The sequence below is a fragment of the Salvelinus fontinalis genome, chromosome 6, assembly GCF_029448725.1.
Source record: "Salvelinus fontinalis isolate EN_2023a chromosome 6, ASM2944872v1, whole genome shotgun sequence".
Taxonomy (NCBI): domain Eukaryota; kingdom Metazoa; phylum Chordata; class Actinopteri; order Salmoniformes; family Salmonidae; genus Salvelinus; species Salvelinus fontinalis.
Genome location: NC_074670.1, coordinates 81,166,775 through 81,188,438, shown reverse-complemented (window position 1 = coordinate 81,188,438; position 21,664 = coordinate 81,166,775). Strand labels below are relative to the sequence as shown.

The following is a 21,664-nucleotide window of genomic DNA, read 5'->3' as shown; positions in this document are numbered from 1 at the left end:
TCCGGATGGATTGTGCTCGGGGTTTCGCAGCCAAATCAGTTCTGTTATACTCACAGACATTATTCTAACAGTTTTAGAAACGTCAGAGTGTTTTCTATCGAAATCTACTAATTATATGCATATCTTAGCTTCTGGGCCTGAGTAACAGGCAGTTTACTTTGGGAACGCTTTTCATCCGGACGTGAAAATACTGCCCCCTATCCCTAAGTACACTGAAGAAAAACATTTTATTTATCGTAGTGACTAAGAAGTAACATGCCCCACCAACATTAGATAACTACACAGAAAAACCTCAATTTACTTAAATAAGTAAATGAAATCAATGATGAGAGAATAGTCCGATGAACTGATAATTGACACAGACTTGGAAGATTGGAATGCAATGAGCCAAGAACTTGTGAGTTGAAATCCCATTGGAGGATATGTTCAAATCAAAGTGTATTGGTCACATACACATGGTTAGAAGATATTAATGTGAGTGTAGTGAAATGCTTGTGCTTCTAGTTCCGACAATGCATTAATAAATAACAAGCAATGTCTAAACAATTCCACAACAAATACCTAATACACACAAATCTAAGTAAAGGAATGGAATAAGAAGAATATATGAATATAAATATATGGATGAGCAACGTGGGGCAGCAGGTAACCTAGTGGTTAGAGCGTTGGGCCAGTAACCAGCAGGTAGCCTAGTGGTTAGAGTGTTGGGCCAGTAACAAGCAGGTATCCTAGTGGTTAGAGCATTGGGCCAGTAACCGAAAGGTATCCTAGTGGCTAGAGCATTGGGCCAGTAACCAGCAGGTAGTCTAGTGGTTAGAGCGTTGGGCCAGTAACCAGCAGGTAGCCTAGTGGTTAGAGCATTGGGTCAGTAACCGAAAGGTATCCTAGTGGTTAGAGCATTGGGCCAGTAACCGAAAGGTAGCCTAGTGGTTAGAGTGTTGGGCCAGTAACCAGCAGGTAGCCTAGTGGTTAGAGCGTTGGGCCAGTAACCAGCAGGTAGCCTAGTGGTTAGAGCATTGGGTCAGTAACCGAAAGGTATCCTAGTGGTTAGAGCGTTGGGCCAGTAACCAGCAGGTAGCCTAGTGGTTAGAGTGTTGGGTCAGTAACCGAAAGGTAGCCTAGTGGTCAGAGCATTGGGTCAGTAACCGAAAGGTAGCCTAGTGGTTAGAGCATTGGGCCAGTAACCAGCAGGTATCCTAGTGGTTAGAGCGTTGGGCCAGTAACCAGCAGGTAGTCTAGTGGTTAGAGCGTTGGACTAGTAACCAGCAGGTAGCCTAGTGGTTAGAGCATTGGACCAGTAACCAGCAGGTAGTCTAGTGGTTAGAGCGTTGGACTAGTAACCAGCAGGTAGCCTAGTGGTTAGAGCGTTGGGCCAGTAACCAGCAGGTAGTCTAGTGGTTAGAGCGTTGGACCAGTAACCAGCAGGTAGCCTAGTGGTTAGAGCGTTGGGCCAGTAACCAGCAGGTATCCTAGTGGTTAGAACGTTGGGCCAGTAACCAGCAGGTAGTCTAGTGGTTATAGCGTTGGACTAGTAACCAGCAGGTAGCCTAGTGGTTAGAGCGTTGGACTAGTAACCAGCAGGTAGCCTAGTGGTTAGAGCGTTGGACTAGTAACCAGCAGGTAGCCTAGTGGTCAGAGCGTTGGGCCAGTAACCAGCAGGTAGCCTAGTGGTTAGAGCGTTGGGCCAGTAACCAGCAGGTAGCCTAGTGGTTAGAGTGTTGGACCAGTAACCAGCAGGTAGCCTGGCGGATAGAGAGTTGGGCCAGTAACCAGCAGGTAGCCTAGTGGTTAGAGCGTTGGACCAGTAACCAGCAGGTAGCCTAGTGGTTAGAGAGTTGGGCCAGTAACCAGCAGGTAGCCTAGTGGTTAGAGCATTGGGTCAGTAACCAGCAGGTAGCCTAGTGGTTAGAGAGTTGGGCCAGTAACCAGCAGGTAGCCTAGTGGTTAGAGCATTGGGTCAGTAACCAGCAGGTAGCCTAGTGGTTAGAGAGTTGGGCCAGTAACCAGCAGGTAGCCTAGTGGTTAGAGCGTTGGACCAGTAACCAGCAGGTAGCCTAGTGGTTAGAGCGTTGGGATAGTAACCAGCAGGTAGCCTAGTGGTTAGAGCGTTGGACTAGTAACCAGCAGGTATCCTAGTGGTTAGAGCGTTGGGCCAGTAACCAGCAGGTAGCCTAGTGGTTAGAGCGTTGGACTAGTAACCAGCAGGTAGCCTAGTGGTTAGAGCGTTGGGCCCGTAACCAGCAGGTCGCTGGATTGAATCCCCGAGCTGACAAGGGAAACATCTGTTCTTCCCCTGAACAAGGCAGTTAACCCACCGTTCCAGTAGGCAGTCATTGTAAAATAAGAATTTGTTCTTAACTGACTTGCCAAGTTAAATAAGTTAAATAAAAATGTCTGAGTGACATAGTTTAAGATGCAATAGATAGAATACATATGAGATGAGTAATACAAGATAAATATTATTAAAGTGACTAGTGTTCCATTTATTAAAGTTGCCAATGATTTCAAGTCTGTATGTAGATAGCAGCCTCTGTGCTAGTGATGGCTGTTTAACAGTCTGATGGCCTTGAGATAGAAGCTGTTTATCAGTTTTTATTACTGTATAGTTGAACATGCAAAATATAATTGTGTGTATCAAATATGTTGAAAACATTGGATGTTAATTAAAAGTGCCTCGTGTCACCAGTTGCACAGTATTTTTTTTGTTAAGATGCCCAAATAATAATTTATAGTTGAATGAACCTATAAGACAAGTTTAGCAAACACTTCATTTTAAATTGACTGAATTGAAGTTTGGGCCAACAATATATTTTTTAGTTCAGGTAACACTTTGACCAAAATGTTGTGTCAACTTAAACAAGGCTGTGGAACTAAAAGGCTGTGGAACCAAAAGGCTGTGGAACCAAAAGGCTGTGGAACTAAAAGGCTGTGGAACCAAAAGGCTGTGGAACTAAAAGGCTGTGGAACTAAAAGGCTGTGGAACCAAAAGGCTGTGGAACCAAAAGGCTGTGGAACCAAAAGGCTGTGGAACTAAAAGGCTGTGGAACTAAAAGGCTGTGGAACCATGACTTAAATGTAAATGTAAATGTAAATTTTGTGTGTAGTTTTAACACTGTATGGTATGATGCCAAATTTGCATATTTCCCATGGTTCCATTTCTTTTCAAGTGAATTGTAGAGTTACCACCCATGACTGTATTTGTTAGTGACAGAGAGATGGTTGTTGAATTCTTTCATTTTTTAAAAAGGTATGTGATGTTTACCATATAATTATCTAGTGGAATGCTATCATTAAAATGTAACTTTATGACAAGACATTACATATACTAAACAAATATATAAATGCAACATGTGAAGTGTTGGTCTAGTGTTGCATGAGCTGAAATAAAAGATCCCAGAAATGTTCCATATTGTTCACCTCGGTGTTAGTGAGCATTTCTCCTTTGCCAAGATAATCCATCCACATGACAGATGTGGCATATCAAGAAGCTGATTAAACAGCATGATCATTACACAAGTGCACCTTGTGCTGGGGACAATAAAAGGCCACTCTAAAATGTGCCGTTTTGTCACAACACAATGCCACAGATGTCTCAAGTTTTGAAGGAGCGTGCAATTGGCATGCTGACTGCAGGAATGTCCACCAGAGGTGCTGAATGTTAATTGCCCTACCATAAGCCGCCTCCAACGTCGTTTTAGAGAATTTGTCAGTACGTCCAACCGGCCTCACAACCACAGACCAACCTCATAACCACAGTTACTCTGAAAAATGAACACTGGACAATTTGCTGTGTTCCCAGCTGTATGAGGTGAAAGTTAACACGTGCTTCTCCTTAGGACAACCCCCTTCTCTCATCTCAGAAAGGTTTTCTGGGAATCTAAATCAAACCTTCTTGTTCTGCTGTCTGTTCTGCTGTAGCCCCGACCCCCCTCTGATGATTGCTTCTGCAGGTGAACTGGTGTTTTGGTTTGTAACCCGAGACCCAGGAATCTCTAAATCTCACCCAGCACAGCCCTGAGCTCTGAAACAGGCAGTAGAGATATGCCGAGTCCCAAATCAACCCCCAACGCATACAATATAGGCACAACACCCTATTTCCTAGCCACTACACCTTAAACCTCAGGTCATCCAAGCAGACTTAGCTCCACTCTAACCCCCTGTCTCAGTAGGATAGAGTGAAGGAGTAGAGTGAAGGAACAGTCAGAGAGATCCCAGCAAACCGGGAACATTCCCAGAACGTTATCTAATATTCCCATTAGGGTTTTATTTAACATTATGATGATAGCATCATTCAGAGAATATTTTTGATTACAAAATATTTATATTTAAAAAAAAATGTTTTTAAATTAAATATTCTTGGAATGTTCTCCAAACATTGATTAAAATGTGGTTTACAACTTCTGTACCATTAAAATGTTGTTTACAACTTCTGTACCATTAAAATTGTAACGGCTTTCCTCCTCCTCTTCATCAGAAGAGGAGGAGCAGGGATCGAACCAAAATGCAGCTGAGTTTGTAGACATGATTTATTAAAGGAAAAAACACGAAAACACGAACTTGACTAATAAACTAACAAAACAAATAAACGGTGTAGACAGACCTAAACGACGGACTCACATAACACACGAGAACGCACGAACAGGGAAAAAAGCCTACACATAAAAAACACTGAACAAACAAACCGAAACCAGTCCCGTGTGGCGTAACGACATACACAAACACAGGAGACAATCACCCACAACGAACACTGTGAAAACACCTACCTAAATATGACTCTTAATTAGAAGAACGCCAAACACCTGCCTCTAATTAAGAGCCATACCAGGCAACCCATAAACCAACATAGAAACAGAAAACATAGAATGCCCACCCAACCTCACGTCCTGACCAACTAACACATACAACAAACTAACAGAAATAGGTCAGGAACGTGACATAACCCCCCCCATAAGGTGCGAACTCCGGGCGCACCAGCACAAAGTCTAGGGGAGGGTCTGGGTGGGCATCTGACCACGGTGGTGGCTCAGGCTCCGGGCGAGGTCCCCACCCCACCATAGTCAATCCCAGCTTCCATCTCCCCCTATGAATGTCCACCCTCATCTTACCCCCACACAATACTTTTGGTAACATCAACAACCGGGGCAGCACCGGGACAGAGGGATAGATCAAGACAGAGAGGTAGCTTAGGATAGAGAGGTAGATCAGGATAGAGGGGCAACTCCGGACTGAAAGGCAGCTCCGGACAGAGAGACAGCTCTGGACTGAGGGGCAGTTCTGGGTAAATAGCCGCTCCGGGCTAAGGGACAGCTCATGACTGGCTAACGGCTCTGGACGCTCATGGCTGGCTGACGGCTCTCGACGCTCATGGCTGGCTGACGGCTCTCGACGCTCATGGCTGGCTGACGGCTCTCGACGCTCATGGCTGGCTGAAGGCTCTGGACGCTCATGGCTCGCTGACGGCTCTCGACGCACATGGCTCGCTGACGGCTCTCGACGCTCATGGCTGGCTGAAGGCTCTGGACGCTCATGGCTCACTGACGGCTCTGGCAGATCCTGTCTGGTTGGCGGCTCTGGCAGATCCTTTCTGGTTGGCGGCTCTGGCAGATCCTGTCTGGTTGGCGGCTCTGGCAGATCCTGTCTGGTTGGCGGCTCTGGCATATCCTGACTGATAACTGGCTCTAGCGGCTCCTGACTGACTATCAGCTCTGACGGCTCGGGACAGACGGGCGGCTCTAATGGCTCAGGACAGACGGATGGCTCAGACGGCGCTGGGGAGACGGATGGCTCAGACGGCGCTGGGGAGACGGATGGCTCAGACGGCGCTGGGGAGACGGATGGCTCAGATGGCGCTGGGGAGACGGATGGCTCAGATGGCACTGCGGAGACGGATGGCTCAGACTGCACCTGTCTGGCGAAAGGCTCTGGCTGCTCCTGTCTGGCGGAAGGCTCTGTAGGCTCATGGCAGACGGGCAGCTTTGCAGGCTCATGGCAGACAGGCAGTTCATGCGCCGTTGGGCAGACGGCAGACTCTGGCCGGCTGAGACGCACTGTAGGCTTGGTGCGTGGTGCCGTAACTGGAGGCACCTGACTGAGGACACGCACTTCAAGCTTAGTGCGGGGAGCAGGGACAGGGCACACTGAACTCTCAAAGCGTGCTATAATCCTGGTGCGTGGTACCGGCACTGGTGGCACCGGGCTGAGTGCACGCACATCAGGACGAGTACGGGGAGAAACAACAGTGTGCAGGACTTAGGAGACGCACATGTGGCTTAGTGCGCGGTGCCGGAACTGGAGGCACTAGGCTGGAGACACGCACCATAGGGAGAGTGCGTGGAGGAGGCACAGGGCTCTGAAAACGCACTGGAAGCCTGGTGCGTGGTGTAGGCACTGGTGGTACTGGGCTGGGGCGGGGAGGTAGTGCCGGAAATACCGGACCGTGAAGGCGTACTGGCTCCCTTGAGCACCGAGCCTGCCCAACCTTACCTGGTTGAATGCTCCCCGTCGCCCGACCAGTGCGGGGAGGTGGAATAACCCGCACCGGGCTATGTAGGCGAACCGGGGACACCATGCGTAAGGCTGGTGCCATGTAAGCCGGCCCGAGGAGACTCACTGGAGACCAGACGCGTTGAGCCGGCCTCATGACACCTGGCTCAATGCCCAATCTAGCCCTACCAGTGCGGGGAGGTGGAATAACCCGCACTGGGCTATGCACTCGTACAGGAGACACCGTGCGCTCTACTGCGTAACACGGCGCCTGCCCGTACTCCCGCTCTCCACGGTAAGCCTGGGAAGTGGGCGCAGGTCTCCTACCTGGCCTTGGCCCACTACCTCTTAGCCACCCCCCGCAAGAAATTTTTGGGGTCTCCTCTTGGGCTTCCAGCCACGTCTCCTTGCTGCCTCCTCATACCACCGTTCTTGGGCTCTCGCTGCCTCCATCTCCTCACGAGCGCGGCGATATTCTCCCGGCTGTGCCCATGGACCTCTCCCGTCCAATATCTCCTCCCAAGTCCATGATACCTGTGTAGAATCCTGCTTGAACTCGCGCCGCTTGGTTCTGGATCGGTGGGTGATTCTGTAACGGCTTTCCTCCTCCTCTTCATCAGAAGAGGAGGAGCAGGGATCGAACCAAAATGCAGCTGAGTTTGTAGACATGATTTATTAAAGGAAAAAACACGAAAACACGAACTTGACTAATAAACTAACAAAACAAATAAACAGTGTAGACAGATCTGAACGACGGACTCACATAACACACGAGAACGCACGAACAGGGAAAAAAGCCTACACATAAAAAACACTGAACAAACAAACCGAAACCAGTCCCGTGTGGCGTAACGACATACACAAACACAGGAGACAATCACCCACAACGAACACTGTGAAAACCCCTACCTAAATATGACTCTTAATTAGAGGAACGCCAAACACCTGCCTCTAATTAAGAGCCATACCAGGCAACCCAAAACCAACATAGAAACAGAAAACATAGAATGCCCACCCAAACTCACGTCCTGACCAACTAACACATACAACAAACTAACAGAAATAGGTCAGGAACGTGACAAAAATGTTGTTTACAACTTCTGTACCATTAAAATGTTGTTTACAACTTCTGTAACATTAAAATGTTGTTTACAATCTCCCCAAAAGTTCTCATTAAGTTTCATTAAGTTTCCAGGTAATGTAATAACACAATCTACAAGTAATGTTTTCACAGCAAGTTCCCAGAACATTTGTTAGGTAGTGGCAAATGTTCTGATAACACCTACAAAACATTTCCCTGATGTTGCAAGAACTTTCCTACGACATATTTAATCTGTTCTTTAAAGGTTCCCAAAATGTTTCATTAGGTTGTAGGGAGCAGTCTAGTTTAAAGGTTCCCAAAATGTTTCATTAGGTTGTAGGGAGCAGTCTGGTTTAAAGGTTCCCAGATGTTTCATTAGGTTGTAGGGAGCAGCCTGGTTTAAAGGTTCCCAGATGTTTCATTAGGTTGTAGGGAGCAGCCTGGTTTAAAGGTTCCCAGATGTTTCATTAGGTTGTAGGGAGCAGCCTGGTTTAAAGGTTCCCAAAATGTTTCATTAGGTTGTAGGGAGCAGCCTGGTTTAAAGGTTCCCAGATGTTTCATTAGGTTGTAGGGAGCAGCCTGGTTTAAAGGTTCCCAGATGTTTCATTAGGTTGTAGGGAGCAGTCTGGTTTAAAGGTTCCCAAAATGTTTCATTAGGTTGTAGGGAGCAGTCTGGTTTAAAGGTTCCCAGATGTTTCATTAGGTTGTAGGGAGCAGTCTGGTTTAAAGGTTCCCAGATGTTTCATTAGGTTGTAGGGAGCAGTCTGGTATAAAGGTTCCCAAAATGTTTCATTAGGTTGTAGGGAGCAGTCTGGTTTAAAGGTTCCCAGATGTTTCATTTAGGTTGTAGGGAGCAGTCTGGTTTAAAGGTTCCCAGATGTTTCATTAGGTTGTAGGGAGCAGTCTGGTTTAAAGGTTCCCAAAATGTTTCATTAGGTTGTAGGGAGCAGTCTGGTTTAAAGGTTCCCAGATGTTTCATTAGGTTGTAGGGAGCAGTCTGGTTTAAAGGTTCCCAGATGTTTCATTAGGTTGTAGGGAGCAGTCTGGTATAAAGGTTCCCAAAATGTTTCATTAGGTTGTAGGGAGCAGTCTGGTTTAAAGGTTCCCAAAATGTTTCATTAGGTTGTAGGGAGCAGTCTGGTTTAAAGGTTCCCAGATGTTTCATTAGGTTTTAGGGAGCAGTCTGGTTTAAAGGTTCCCAGATGTTTCATTAGGTTGTAGGGAGCAGTCTGGTATAAAGGTTCCCAAAATGTTTCATTAGGTTGTAGGGAGCAGTCTGGTATAAAGGTTCCCAGATGTTTCATTAGGTTGTAGGGAGCAGTCTGGTTTAAAGGTTCCCAGATGTTTCATTTAGGTTGTAGGGAGCAGTCTGGTTTAAAGGTTCCCAGATGTTTCATTAGGTTGTAGGGAGCAGTCTGGTTTAAAGGTTCCCAAAATGTTTCATTAGGTTGTAGGGAGCAGTCTGGTATAAAGGTTCCCAAAATGTTTCATTAGGTTGTAGGGAGCAGTCTGGTTTAAAGGTTCCCAGATGTTTCATTAGGTTGTAGGGAGCAGTCTGGTTTAAAGGTTCCCAAAATGTTTCATTAGGTTGTAGGGAGCAGTCTGGTTTAAAGGTTCCCAGAATGTTTCATTAGGTTGTAGGGAGCAGTCTGGTATAAAGGTTCCCAAAATGTTTCATTAGGTTGTAGGGAGCAGTCTGGTTTAAAGGTTCCCAAAATGTTTCATTAGGTTGTAGGGAGCAGTCTGGTGAGAACATTGTGGGGCCATCACAGAAGATATGTTCCCAAAACACAAAAATTGTTCAGTTTTGCGTGTGATTCTACGCTGAACAAAATTATTAAGGCAACATGTAAAGTGTTGCTGTTTTATGAGCTGAAATAAAAGATCCCAGAAATGTTCTATACAAACAAAATTGTCTCTCATATTCTGTACACAAATTTAGTAAACATTACACTCACAAAAGTAAACATGACACTCACAAAAGTTCCAAAAGAATAAAGACATTTCAAATGTAATTATATTATATATACAGTGTTGTAATGATGTGCAAATAGTTAAAGTACAAAAGGGAAAATAAATAAACATGAATATAGGTTTTCACTTTTCTTGTGACAACAGGTCACAAATCTTGCTGTTGTGATGGCACACTGTGGTATTTCACCCAATAGAAATGTGAGTTTCTCTTTTAATTCTTTGTGGATCTGTGTAATCTGAGGGAAATATGTCTCTCTAATATGGTCATACATTGGGCAGGAGGTTAGGAAGTGCAGCTCAGTTTCCACCTCATTTTGTGGGCAGTGTGCACATAGCCTGTCTTCTCTTGAGAGCCATGTCTGCCTACGGCGGCCTTTCTCAATAGCAAGGCTATGCTCACTGAGTCTGTACATTGTCAAAGCTTTCCTTAAGTTTGGGTCAGTCACAGTGGTCAGGTATTCTGCCACTTTGTACTCTCTGTTTAGGGCCAAATAGCATTCTAGTTTGCTGTTTTTCTGTTAATTCTTTCCAATGTGTCAAGTAATTATCTTTTAGTTTTCTCATGATGTGGTTGGGTTTAATTGTGCTGTTGTCCTGGGGCTCTGTGGGGTGTGTTTGGGTTTGTGAACAGAGCCCTAGGACCAGCTTGCTTAGGGGACTCTTCTCCAGGTTCATCTCTCTGTAGGTGATGGCTTTGTTAAGGAAGGTTTTGGAATCGCTTCTTTTTAGAGTTTTGTAGAATTTAACGGCTTTTTTCTGGATTTTGATAATTAGCAGGTATCGGCCTAATTCTGCTCTGCATGCAATATTTGGTGTTTTACGTTGTACACTCTCTCTCTCCTTTCCTCTCTCTCCTTTCATCTCTCTTACCCCCCTCTCCTCTCCTCTCATTTTCTCTCTCCCTCTCTCCAGACTCAGTGTGATCAGAGAAGATAGTGTTTCTCTGGTAGAAACTAAAGATGGCGGGAAAGATAACTAAAGATGAGATGGAGGAGCTCAGAGAGGCCTTCCAGAAAGTTGGTGAGTGCATGCAATACACCACATGACCAAAAGTATGTGGACACCTGCTCGTCGAACATCTCATTCCAAAATCATGGCCATTAATATGGAGTTGGTCCCCCCTTTGATATTATAACACCCTCCACTCTTCTGGGAAGGCTTTCCACTAGATGTTGGAACATTGCTGCGGGGACTTTGCTTCCATTCAGCCATGAGCATTAGTGAGGTCGGGCACTGATGTTGGGCGATTAGGCCTGGCTCGCAGTCGGCGTTCCAATTCATCCCAAAGGTGTTCAATCGGGTTGAGGTCAGGGCTCTGTGCAGGCCAGTCAAGTTCTTCCACACCGATCTTGACTAACCATTTCTGTATGGACCTCGCTTTGTGCACGGAGGCATTGTCATACTGAAACAGGAAAGGGCCTTCCTCAAACTGTTGCCACAAAGTTGGGAGGACAGAATCATCTAGAATGTCATTGTATTCTGTAGCATTAAGATTTCCCTTCACTGGAACTAAGGGGCCCGAACCATGAAAAACAGCCCCAGACCATTATTCCTCCTCCACCAAACTTTACAGTTGGCACTATGCATTGGGGCAGGTAGCGTTCTCCTGGCATCCGTATAGCCCAGATTCGTCTGTCAGACTGCCAGATGGTGAAGCGTGATTCGTCACTCCAGAGAACGCGTTTCTACTCCTCCAGAGTCCAATGGCGGCGAGCTTTACACCACTCCAGCCGACGCTTGGTATTGTGCATGGTGATGTTAGGCTTGTATGCGGCTGCTCGGCCATGGAAACCCATTTCACGAAGCTCCCGACTAACAGTTCTTGTGCTGACGTTGTTTCCAGAGGCAATTTGGAACTCGGTAGTGAGTGTTGCAACCGAGGACAGATGATTTCTACGCGCTACTCACTTCAGCACTTGGCGGTCCCGTTCTGTGAGCTTGTTTGGCCTACCACTTCACGGCTGAGCCGTTGTTGCTCCTAGACGTTTCTACTTTACAATAACAGCCCTTACAGTTCACCGGGGCAGCTCTGGTAGGGAAGACATTTTACGAACTGACTTGTTGCAAAGGTGGCATCCAACGACGGTGAAGTCACGAAGCTTTTCAGTAAGGAGATTCTACTGCCAATGTTTGCATGGCTGTGTGTTCAATGTTATACACCTGTCAGCAACGGGTGTGGCTGGAATAGCTCAATACACTAATTTGAAGGGGTGTCCTCAAACCTTTGTATAGATAGTGTATAATGTATATGTTAATATACAGTGTATTCAGTGTGAGGTGTTTTCCTCGTGGAAACAGACTGCAAGTGATCCAGTCAGTGATTGTAGTAAATCACAAGATTGTCAAATCTTCCCTCTGATCACGATGTTATATACAGTTGAAGTCAGAAGTTTACATATGTAACAGTATAACTTTAAACCGTCCCCTCGCCCCGACCCGGGCGCGAACCAGGGACCCTCTGCACACATCAACAACTGACGCCCACGAAGCATCGTTACCCATCGCTCCACAAAAGCCGCGGCCCTTGCAGAGCAAGGGGCAACCCTACATCTAGGTTTCAGAGCAAGTGACGTAACTGATTGAAACGCTACTAACCCGCTAACTAGCTAGCCATTTCACATCCGTTACACACACATTAATCCTAGTAAAAATGCCCTGTCTTAGGTCAGTTAGGATCACCACTTTATTTTCAGAATGTGAAATGTCAGAATAATAGAAGAGAGAATGATTTATGTCAGCTTTTATTTCTTTCTTCACATTCCCAGTGGGTCAGAAGTTTACATACACTCAATTAGTATTTGGTAGCATTGCCTTTAAATGGTTTAACTTGGGTCAAACGTTTCAGGTAGCCTTCCATAAGGATTCCCACAATAAGTTGGGTGAATTTTGGCCCATTCCTCCTGACAGAGCTGGTGGAACTGAGTCAGGTTTGTAGACCGTCTTGCTCGCACACGCATTTTCAGTTCTGCCCACAAACTTTCTATAGAATTGAGGTCAGGGCTTTGTGATGGCCACTCCAGTACCTTGACTTTGTTGTCCTTAAGCCATTTTGCCACAAATTTGGAAGTATGCTTGGGGTCATTGTTTATTTGGAAGACCCATTTGCGACCAAGCTTTTACTTCCTGACTGATGTCTTGAGATGTTGTTTCAATATATCCACATCATTTTCCTCCCTCATGATGCCGTCTATTTTGTGAAGTGCACCAGTCCCTCCTGCAGCAAAGCACCCCCACAATGTGATGCTGCCCCCCCCGTGCTTCACGGTTGGGATGGTGTTCTTCGGCTTGCAAGCCTCCCCCTTTTTCCTCCAAATATAACGATGGTCATTATGGCCAAACAGTTCTGTTTTTGTTTAATCAGACCAGAGGACATTTCTCCAAAAAGTACGATCTTTGTCCCCACGTGCAGTTGCAAACCGTAGTCTGGCTTTTTTATGGCGGTTTTGGAGCAGTGGCTTCTTCCTTGCTGAGCGGCCTTTCAGGTTATGTCGATATAGGACTTGTTTTACTGTGGATATAGATACTTTTGTACCTGTTTCCTCCAGCATCTTCACAATGTCCTTTGATGTTGTTCTGGGATTGATTTGCACTTTTCGCACCAAAGTACGTTCATCTCTAGGAGACAGAACGCGTCTCCTTCCTGAGCGGTATGACGGCTGCGTGGTCCCATGGTGTTTATACTTGCGTAATATTGTTTGTACAGATGAACGTGGTACCTTCAGGCGTTTGGAAATTGCTCCCAAGGATGAACCAGACTTGTGGAGGTCTACAATTTTTTTTCTGAGGTCTTGGCTGATTTATTTAGATTTTCACATGATGTCAAGCAAAGAGGCACTGAGTTTGAAGGTAGGCCTTGAAATACATCCACAGGTACACCTCCAATTGACTCAAATGTTGTCAATTAGCCTATCAGAAGCTTCTAAAGCCATGACATCAGCTGTTTAAAGGCACAGTCAACTTAGTGTATGTAAACTTCTGACCCACTGGAATTGTGATACAGTGAATTATAAGTGAAATAATCTGTCTGTAAACAATTGGTGGAAAAATTACTAACAAGAAATTTGTGGAATGGTTGAAAAACTAGTTTAATTGACTCCAACATAAGTGTATGTAAACTTCCGACTTCAACTGTACGTAACAACACAACTGCACATTTATTTCTCTCTGTCTCCACACATTTCTCTCCCTCCCTCTCTCCTCCTGTCTCCCTTTCTCTCTCTCCAAAACCCCAACTCCCTCTCTCCCCCCTCTCTCCCTCCCTCTCTCCTCATGTCTCCCTTTCTCCCTCTCTCCCTTTCACCCCTCTTTCTCTCCCTCCCTCTCTCCCCCTTTCTCTCTCTCTCTCCCCCCTCTCTCCCTTTCTCCCTCTCTATCCCTCCCTCCCCACTCTCTCCCTTTCACCCTCTCTCCCCCCTCTCTCCCTCCCTCTCTCCCTCCCTCTCTCCCCTCTCTCCCTCTCTCCCTCCCTCTCCCTTTCTCCCCCCTTTCCCTTTCTCCCTCTCTCCCCCTTCTCTCCATCCCCCTCTATCTCTCTATCCCTCTCCCTTTCTCCCCCCTCTCCCTTTCTCCCTCTCTCCCTCCTTCTCTCCCCCTCTCCCCCCTCTCTCCCTCCCTCTCTCCCTTTCTCCCCCGTCTCTCCCTCTCTCCCTCCCTCTCTTCCCCCTCTCTCCCTCTCTCCCCCATCTCTCTCCCTCCGTATCTTCTCTCTCCCTCTCTCTCCAGATACTAACAGTAATGGTTTTATCTGTGACTTGGAGCTGACTAACCTGTTTAAAGAAGCCAACCTACCGTTGCCGGGATACAAGGTCAGAGAGATCATTAAAAAACTGGACCGCAACAAAGACAACCAGATCAGCTTCGACGAGTTCCTCTCTGTGAGTCCACACACACACACACACACGCACGCACGCACGCACGCACGCACGCACACACAGACACACACACACACACAACCAGATCAGCTTCGACGAGTTCCTCTCTGTGAGTCCACACACACACACACACACACACACACACACACACACACACACACACACACACACACACACACACACACACACACACACACACACACACACACACACACACACACAGTCACATCAGCTTTGAAGAGTTCCTCTCGTGAGTCTCAGGGCTGGAAAAGGCTAAGTCTGCATAGGGCTTAGTAAAAGTTGTCTGCACACTAAACAGTTTCCATTCTGTTGGTCATGATGAGTCAGGATCTGATGTCTGGCAGGCTGCCATCTTGGATTGAATCTACACAGTCCTCACATCACACCACCCAATACCACTTAATATGATTACCTCCAAACACACACACACACACACACACACACACACACACACACACACACACACACACACACACACACACACACACACACACACACACACACACACACACACACACACACACACACACACACACACACGCACGCACACACTTAGATCATAGCTGAAATACTTGATGATACTATTGAAAATAACAGAACTGAATATACACGGAATAACTCAAGAAGATCCCCGTCAAACTACATCAAATGGTTGGTATGCAGATGGATTTTTCAACTGTAAAACTGGAAGAATTATCATTCATGATTGACAGTGAGAAATGTGAAGAGAGGGTGACCACAGAAATGTGAAGAGAGGGTGACCACAGAAATGTGAAGAGAGGGTGACCACAGAAATGTGAAGGGAGGGTGACCACAGAAATGTGAAGGGAGGGTGACCACAGAAATGTGAAGAGAGGGTGACCACAGAAATGTGAAGAGAGGGTGACCACAGAAATGTGAAGAGAGGGTGACCACAGAAATGTGAAGAGAGGGTGACCACAGAAATGTGAAGAGAGGGTGACCACAGAAATGTGAAGAGAGGGTGACAAAGAGGTAAAACAGAAGGTGATTCAGCTCTTCCGTTACCTACTGATCCACAGCATGAGGATCTATCAGGCTCCTGGTCTGGTGATGCTCCTGGTCTGGTGATGAGGTAGTCCTATCAGACAGGAGACAGGCTCATGGTCTGGTGATGAGGTAGTCCTATCAGACAGGAGACAGGCTCCTGGTCTGGTGATGAGGTAGTCCTATCAGACAGGAGACATGCTCATGGTCTGGTGATGAGGTAGTCCTATCAGACAGGAGACAGGCTCCTGGTCTGGTGATGAGGTAGTCCTATCAGACAGGAGACAGGCTCAGGGTCTGGTGATGAGGTAGTCCTATCAGACATGAGACAGGCTCACGGTCTGGTGATGAGGTAGTCCAATCAGACAGGAGACAGGCTCCTGGTCTGGTGATGAGGTAGTCCTATCAGACAGGAGACAGGCTCCTGGTCTGGTGATGAGGTAGTCCTATCAGACAGGAGACAGGCCCATGGTCTGGTGATGAGGTAGTCCTATCAGACAGGAGACAGGCCCATGGTCTGGTGATGAGGTAGTCCTATCAGCCAGGAGACAGGCTCAGGGTCTGGTGATGAGGTAGTCCTATCAGCCAGGAGACAGGCTCATGGTCTGGTGATGAGGTAGTCCTATCAGACAGGAGACACGCTCATGGTCTGGTGATGAGGTAGTCCTATCAGACATGAGAGAGGCTCCTGGTCTGGTGATGAGGTAGTCCTATCAGACAGGAGACAGGCTCATGGTCTGGTGATGAGGTAGTCCTATCAGCCAGGAGACAGGCTCCTGGTCTGGTGATGAGGTAGTCCTATCAGACAGGAGTCAGGCTCATGGTCTGGTGATGAGGTAGTCCTATCAGACAGGAGACAGGCTCATGGTCTGGTGATGAGGTAGTCCTATAAAACAGGAGACAGGCTCATGGTCTGGTGATGAGGTAGTCCTATCAGACATGAGACAGGCTCATGGTCTGGTGATGAGGTAGTCCTATCAGACAGGAGACAGGCTCCTGGTCTGGTGATGAGGTAGTCCTATCAGACAGGAGACAGGCTCATGGTCTGGTGATGAGGTAGTCCTATCAGACAGGAGACAGGCCCATGGTCTGGTGATGAGGTAGTCCTATCAGCCAGGAGACAGGCTCAGGGTCTGGTGATGAGGTAGTCCTATCAGCCAGGAGACAGGCTCATGGTCTGGTGATGAGGTAGTCCTATCAGACAGGAGACAGGCTCATGGTCTGGTGATGAGGTAGTCCTATCAGACAGGAGACAGGCTCATGGTCTGGTGATGAGGTAGTCCTATCAGACAGGAGACAGGCCCATGGTCTGGTGATGAGGTAGTCCTATCAGCCAGGAGACAGGCTCAGGGTCTGGTGATGAGGTAGTCTTATCAGCCAGGAGACAGGCTCAGGGTCTGGTGATGAGGTAGTCCTATCAGACATGAGACAGGCTCCTGGTCTGGTGATGAGGTAGTCCTATCAGCCAGGAGACAGGCTCATGGTCTGGTGATGAGGTAGTCCTATCAGACAGGAGACAGGCTCATGGTCTGGTGATGAGGTAGTCCTATCAGACAGGAGACAGGCTCATGGTCTGGTGATGAGGTAGTCCTATCAGACAGGAGACAGGCTCATGGTCTGGTGATGAGGTAGTCCTATCAGACAGGAGACAGGCTCATGGTCTGGTGATGAGGTAGTCCTATCAGACAGGAGACAGGCTCCTGGTCTGGTGATGAGGTAGTCCTATCAGACAGGAGACAGGCTCATGGTCTGTTGATGAGGTAGTCCTATCAGACAGGAGACAGGCCCATGGTCTGGTGATGAGGTAGTCCTATCAGACAGCAGACAGGCTCATGGTCTGGTGATGAGGTAGTCCTATCAGACAGGTGACAGGCTCATGGTCTGGTGATGAGGTAGTCCTATCAGACAGGAGACAGGCTCATGGTCTGGTGATGAGGTAGTCGTATCAGACAGGAGACAGGCTCATGGTCTGGTGATGAGGTAGTCCTATCAGACATGAGACAGGCTCATGGTCTGGTGATGAGGTAGTCGTATCAGACAGGAGACAGGCTCATGGTCTGGTGATGAGGTAGTCCTATAAAACAGGAGACAGGCTCATGGTCTGGTGATGAGGTAGTCCTATCAGACAGGAGACAGGCTCATGGTCTGGTGATGAGGTAGTCCTATCAGACAGGAGACAGGCTCATGGTCTGGTGAAGAGGTAGTCCTATAAAACAGGAGACAGGCTCATGGTCTGGTGATGAGGTAGTCCTATCAGACATGAGACAGGCTCATGGTCTGGTGATGAGGTAGTCCTATCAGACAGGAGACAGGCTCCTGGTCTGGTGATGAGGTAGTCCTATCAGCCAGGAGACAGGCTCAGGGTCTGGTGATGAGGTAGTCCTATCAGCCAGGAGACAGGCTCATTGTCTGGTGATGAGTTAGTCCTATCAGACAGGAGACAGGCTCATGGTCTGGTGATGAGGTAGTCCTATCAGACAGGAGACAGGCTCATGGTCTGGTGATGAGGTAGTACTATCAGCAAGGATACAGGCTCCTGGTCTGGTGATGAGGTAGTCCTATCAGACAGGAGACAGGCTCCTGGTCTGGTGATGAGGTAGTCCTATCAGACATGAGACAGAATCATGGTCTGGTGATGAGGTAGTCCTATCAGACATGAGACAGGCTCCTGGTCTGGTGATGAGGTAGTCCTATCAGACATGAGACAGGCTCCTGGTCTGGTGATGAGGTAGTCCTATCAGCCAGGAGACAGGCTCATGGTCTGGTGATGAGGTAGTCCTATCAGACAGGAGACAGGCTCACGGTCTGGTGATGAGGTAGTCCTATCAGACAGGAGACAGGCTCATGGTCTGGTGATGAGGTAGTCCTATCAGACAGGAGACAGGCTCATGGTCTGGTGATGAGGTAGTCCTATCAGACAGGAGACAGGCTCATGGTCTGGTGATGAGGTAGTCCTATCAGACAGGAGACAGGCTCCTGGTCTGGTGATGAGGTAGTCCTATCAGACAGGAGACAGGCTCATGGTCTGTTGATGAGGTAGTCCTATCAGACAGGAGTCAGGCTCATGGTCTGGTGATGAGGTAGTCCTATCAGACAGGAGACAGGCTCATGGTCTGGTGATGAGGTAGTCCTATCAGACAGGAGACAGGCTCATGGTCTGGTGATGAGGTAGTCCTATCAGACAGGAGACAGGCTCATGGTCTGGTGGTGAGGTAGTCCTATCAGACAGGAGACAGGCTCATGGTCTGGTGATGAGGTAGTCCTATCAGACAGGAGACAGGCTCCTGGTCTGGTGATGAGGTAGTCCTATCAGACATGAGACAGGCTCATGGTCTGTTGATGAGGTAGTCCTATCAGACAGGAGTCAGGCCCATGGTCTGGTGATGAGGTAGTCCTATCAGGCATGAGACAGAATCATGGTCTGGTGATGAGGTAGTCCTATCAGACATGAGACAGGCTCCTGGTCTGGTGATGAGGTAGTCCTATCAGACATGAGACAGGCTCATGGTCTGGTGATGAGGTAGTCGTATCAGACAGGAGACAGGCTCATGGTCTGGTGATGAGGTAGTCCTATAAAACAGGAGACAGGCTCATGGTCTGGTGATGAGGTAGTCCTATCAGACAGGAGACAGGCTCATGGTCTGGTGATGAGGTAGTCCTATCAGACAGGAGACAGGCTCATGGTCTGGTGAAGAGGTAGTCCTATAAAACAGGAGACAGGCTCATGGTCTGGTGATGAGGTAGTCCTATCAGACATGAGACAGGCTCATGGTCTGGTGATGAGGTAGTCCTATCAGACAGGAGACAGGCTCCTGGTCTGGTGATGAGGTAGTCCTATCAGACAGGAGACAGGCTCATGGTCTGGTGATGAGGTAGTCCTATCAGACAGGAGACAGGCCCATGGTCTGGTGATGAGGTAGTCCTATAGGCCAGGAGACAGGCTCAGGGTCTGGTGATGAGGTAGTCCTATCAGCCAGGAGACAGGCTCAGGGTCTGGTGATGAGGTTCGTCCTATCAGACATGAGACAGGCTCATGGTCTGGTGATGAGGTAGCCCTATCAGCCAGGAGACAGGCTCATGGTCTGGTGATGAGGTAGTCCTATCAGACAGGAGACAGGCTAATGGTCTGGTGATGAGGTAGTCCTATCAGACAGGAGACAGGCTCCTGGTCTGGTGATGAGGTAGTCCTATCAGACAGGAGACAGGCTCATGGTCTGGTGATGAGGTAGTCCTATCAGACAGGAGACAGGCTCATGGTCTGGTGATGAGGTAGTCCTATCAGACAGGAGACAGGCTCATGGTCTGGTGATGAGGTAGTCCTATCAGACAGGAGACAGGCTCCTGGTCTGTTGATGAGGTAGTCCTATCAGACAGGAGACAGGCTCATGGTCTGGTGATGAGGTAGTCCTATCAGACAGGAGACAGGCCCATGGTCTGGTGATGAGGTAGTCCTATCAGCCAGGAGACAGGCTCAGGGTCTGGTGATGAGGTAGTCCTATCAGCCAGGAGACAGGCTCAGGGTCTAGTGATGAGGTAGTCCTATCAGCAAGGAGACAGGCTCCTGGTCTGGTGATGAGGTAGTCCTATCAGACAGGAGACAGGCTCCTGGTCTGGTGATGAGGTAGTCCTTTCAGACATGAGACAGAATCATGGTCTGGTGATGAGGTAGTCCTATCAGACATGAGACAGGCTCCTGGTCTGGTGATGAGGTAGTCCTATCAGACATGAGACAGGCTCCTGGTCTGGTGATGAGGTAGTCCTATCAGCCAGGAGACAGGCTCATGGTCTGGTGATGAGGTAGTCCTATCAGACAGGAGACAGGCTCATGGTCTGGTGATGAGGTAGTCCTATCAGACAGGAGACAGGCTCATGGTCTGGTGATGAGGTAGTCCTATCAGACAGGAGACAGGCTCATGGTCTGGTGATGAGGTAGTCCTATCAGACAGGAGACAGGCTCATGGTCTGGTGATGAGGTAGTCCTATCAGACAAGAGACAGGCTCCTGGTCTGGTGATGAGGTAGTCCTATCAGACAGGAGATAGGCTCATGGTCTGTTGATCAGGTAGTCCTATCAGACAGGAGACAGGCCCATGGTCTGGTGATGAGGTAGTCCTATCAGCCAGGAGACAGGCTCATGGTCTGTTGATGAGGTAGTCCTATCAGCCAGGAGACAGGCTCAGGGTCTGGTGATGAGGTAGTCCTATCAGGCATGAGACAGGCTCATGGTCTGGTGATGAGGTAGTCCTATCAGACATGAGACAGGCTCCTGGTCTGGTGATGAGGTAGTCCTATCAGACATGAGACAGGCTCATGGTCTGGTGATGAGGTAGTCCTATCAGACAGGAGACAGGCTCATGGTCTGGTGATGAGGTAGTCCTATCAGACAGGAGACAGGCTCATGGTCTGGTGATGAGGTAGTCCTATCAGACAGGAGACAGGCTCATGGTCTTGTGATGAGGTAGTCCTATCAGCCAGGAGACAGGCTCATGGTCTGGTGATGAGGTAGTCCTATCAGCCAGGAGACAGGCTCATGGTCTGGTGATGAGGTAGTCCTATCAGACAGGAGACAAGCTCATGGTCTGGTGATGAGGTAGTCCTATCAGACAGGAGACAGGCTCATGGTCTGGTGACGAGGTAGTCCTATCAGACAGGAGACAGGCTCATGGTCTGGTGATGAGGTAGTACTATCCGCAAGGAGACAGGCTCATGGTCTGGTGATGAGGTAGTCCTATCAGACAGGAGACAGGCTCATGGTCTGGTGATGAGGTAGTCCTATCAGACATGAGACAGGCTCCTGGTCTGGTGATGAGGTAGTCCTATCAGACAGGAGACAGGCCCATGGTCTGGTGATGAGGTAGTCCTATCAGCCAGGAGACAGGCTCATGGTCTGTTGATGAGGTAGTCCTATCAGCCAGGAGACAGGCTCAGGGTCTGGTGATGAGGTAGTCCTATCAGGCATGAGACAGGCTCATGGTCTGGTGATGAGGTAGTCCTATCAGACATGAGACAGGCTCCTGGTCTGGTGATGAGGTAGTCCTATCAGACATGAGACAGGCTCATGGTCTGGTGATGAGGTAGTCCTATCAGACAGGAGACAGGCTCATGGTCTGGTGATGAGGTAGTCCTATCAGACAGGAGACAGGCTCATGGTCTGGTGATGAGGTAGTCCTATCAGACAGGAGACAGGCTCATGGTCTTGTGATGAGGTAGTCCTATCAGCCAGGAGACAG

The 21,664-nt window shown here is 48.1% G+C and overlaps 1 protein-coding gene across 1 annotated transcript in view; it reads left to right on the top strand.

Moving 5' to 3' along the window:
* LOC129858525 (plastin-3-like) overlaps positions 1 to 21,664 on the top strand; it is a 101,213-nt gene that overhangs the window by 11,542 nt on the left and 68,007 nt on the right. The window contains exons 2-3 of the mRNA XM_055927830.1: positions 10,451 to 10,558; positions 14,261 to 14,412. Coding sequence (XP_055783805.1) covers positions 10,498 to 10,558; positions 14,261 to 14,412 — 213 coding nt within the window. The 5' untranslated portion in view covers positions 10,451 to 10,497. The remainder of the gene's footprint in view (positions 1 to 10,450; positions 10,559 to 14,260; positions 14,413 to 21,664) is intronic.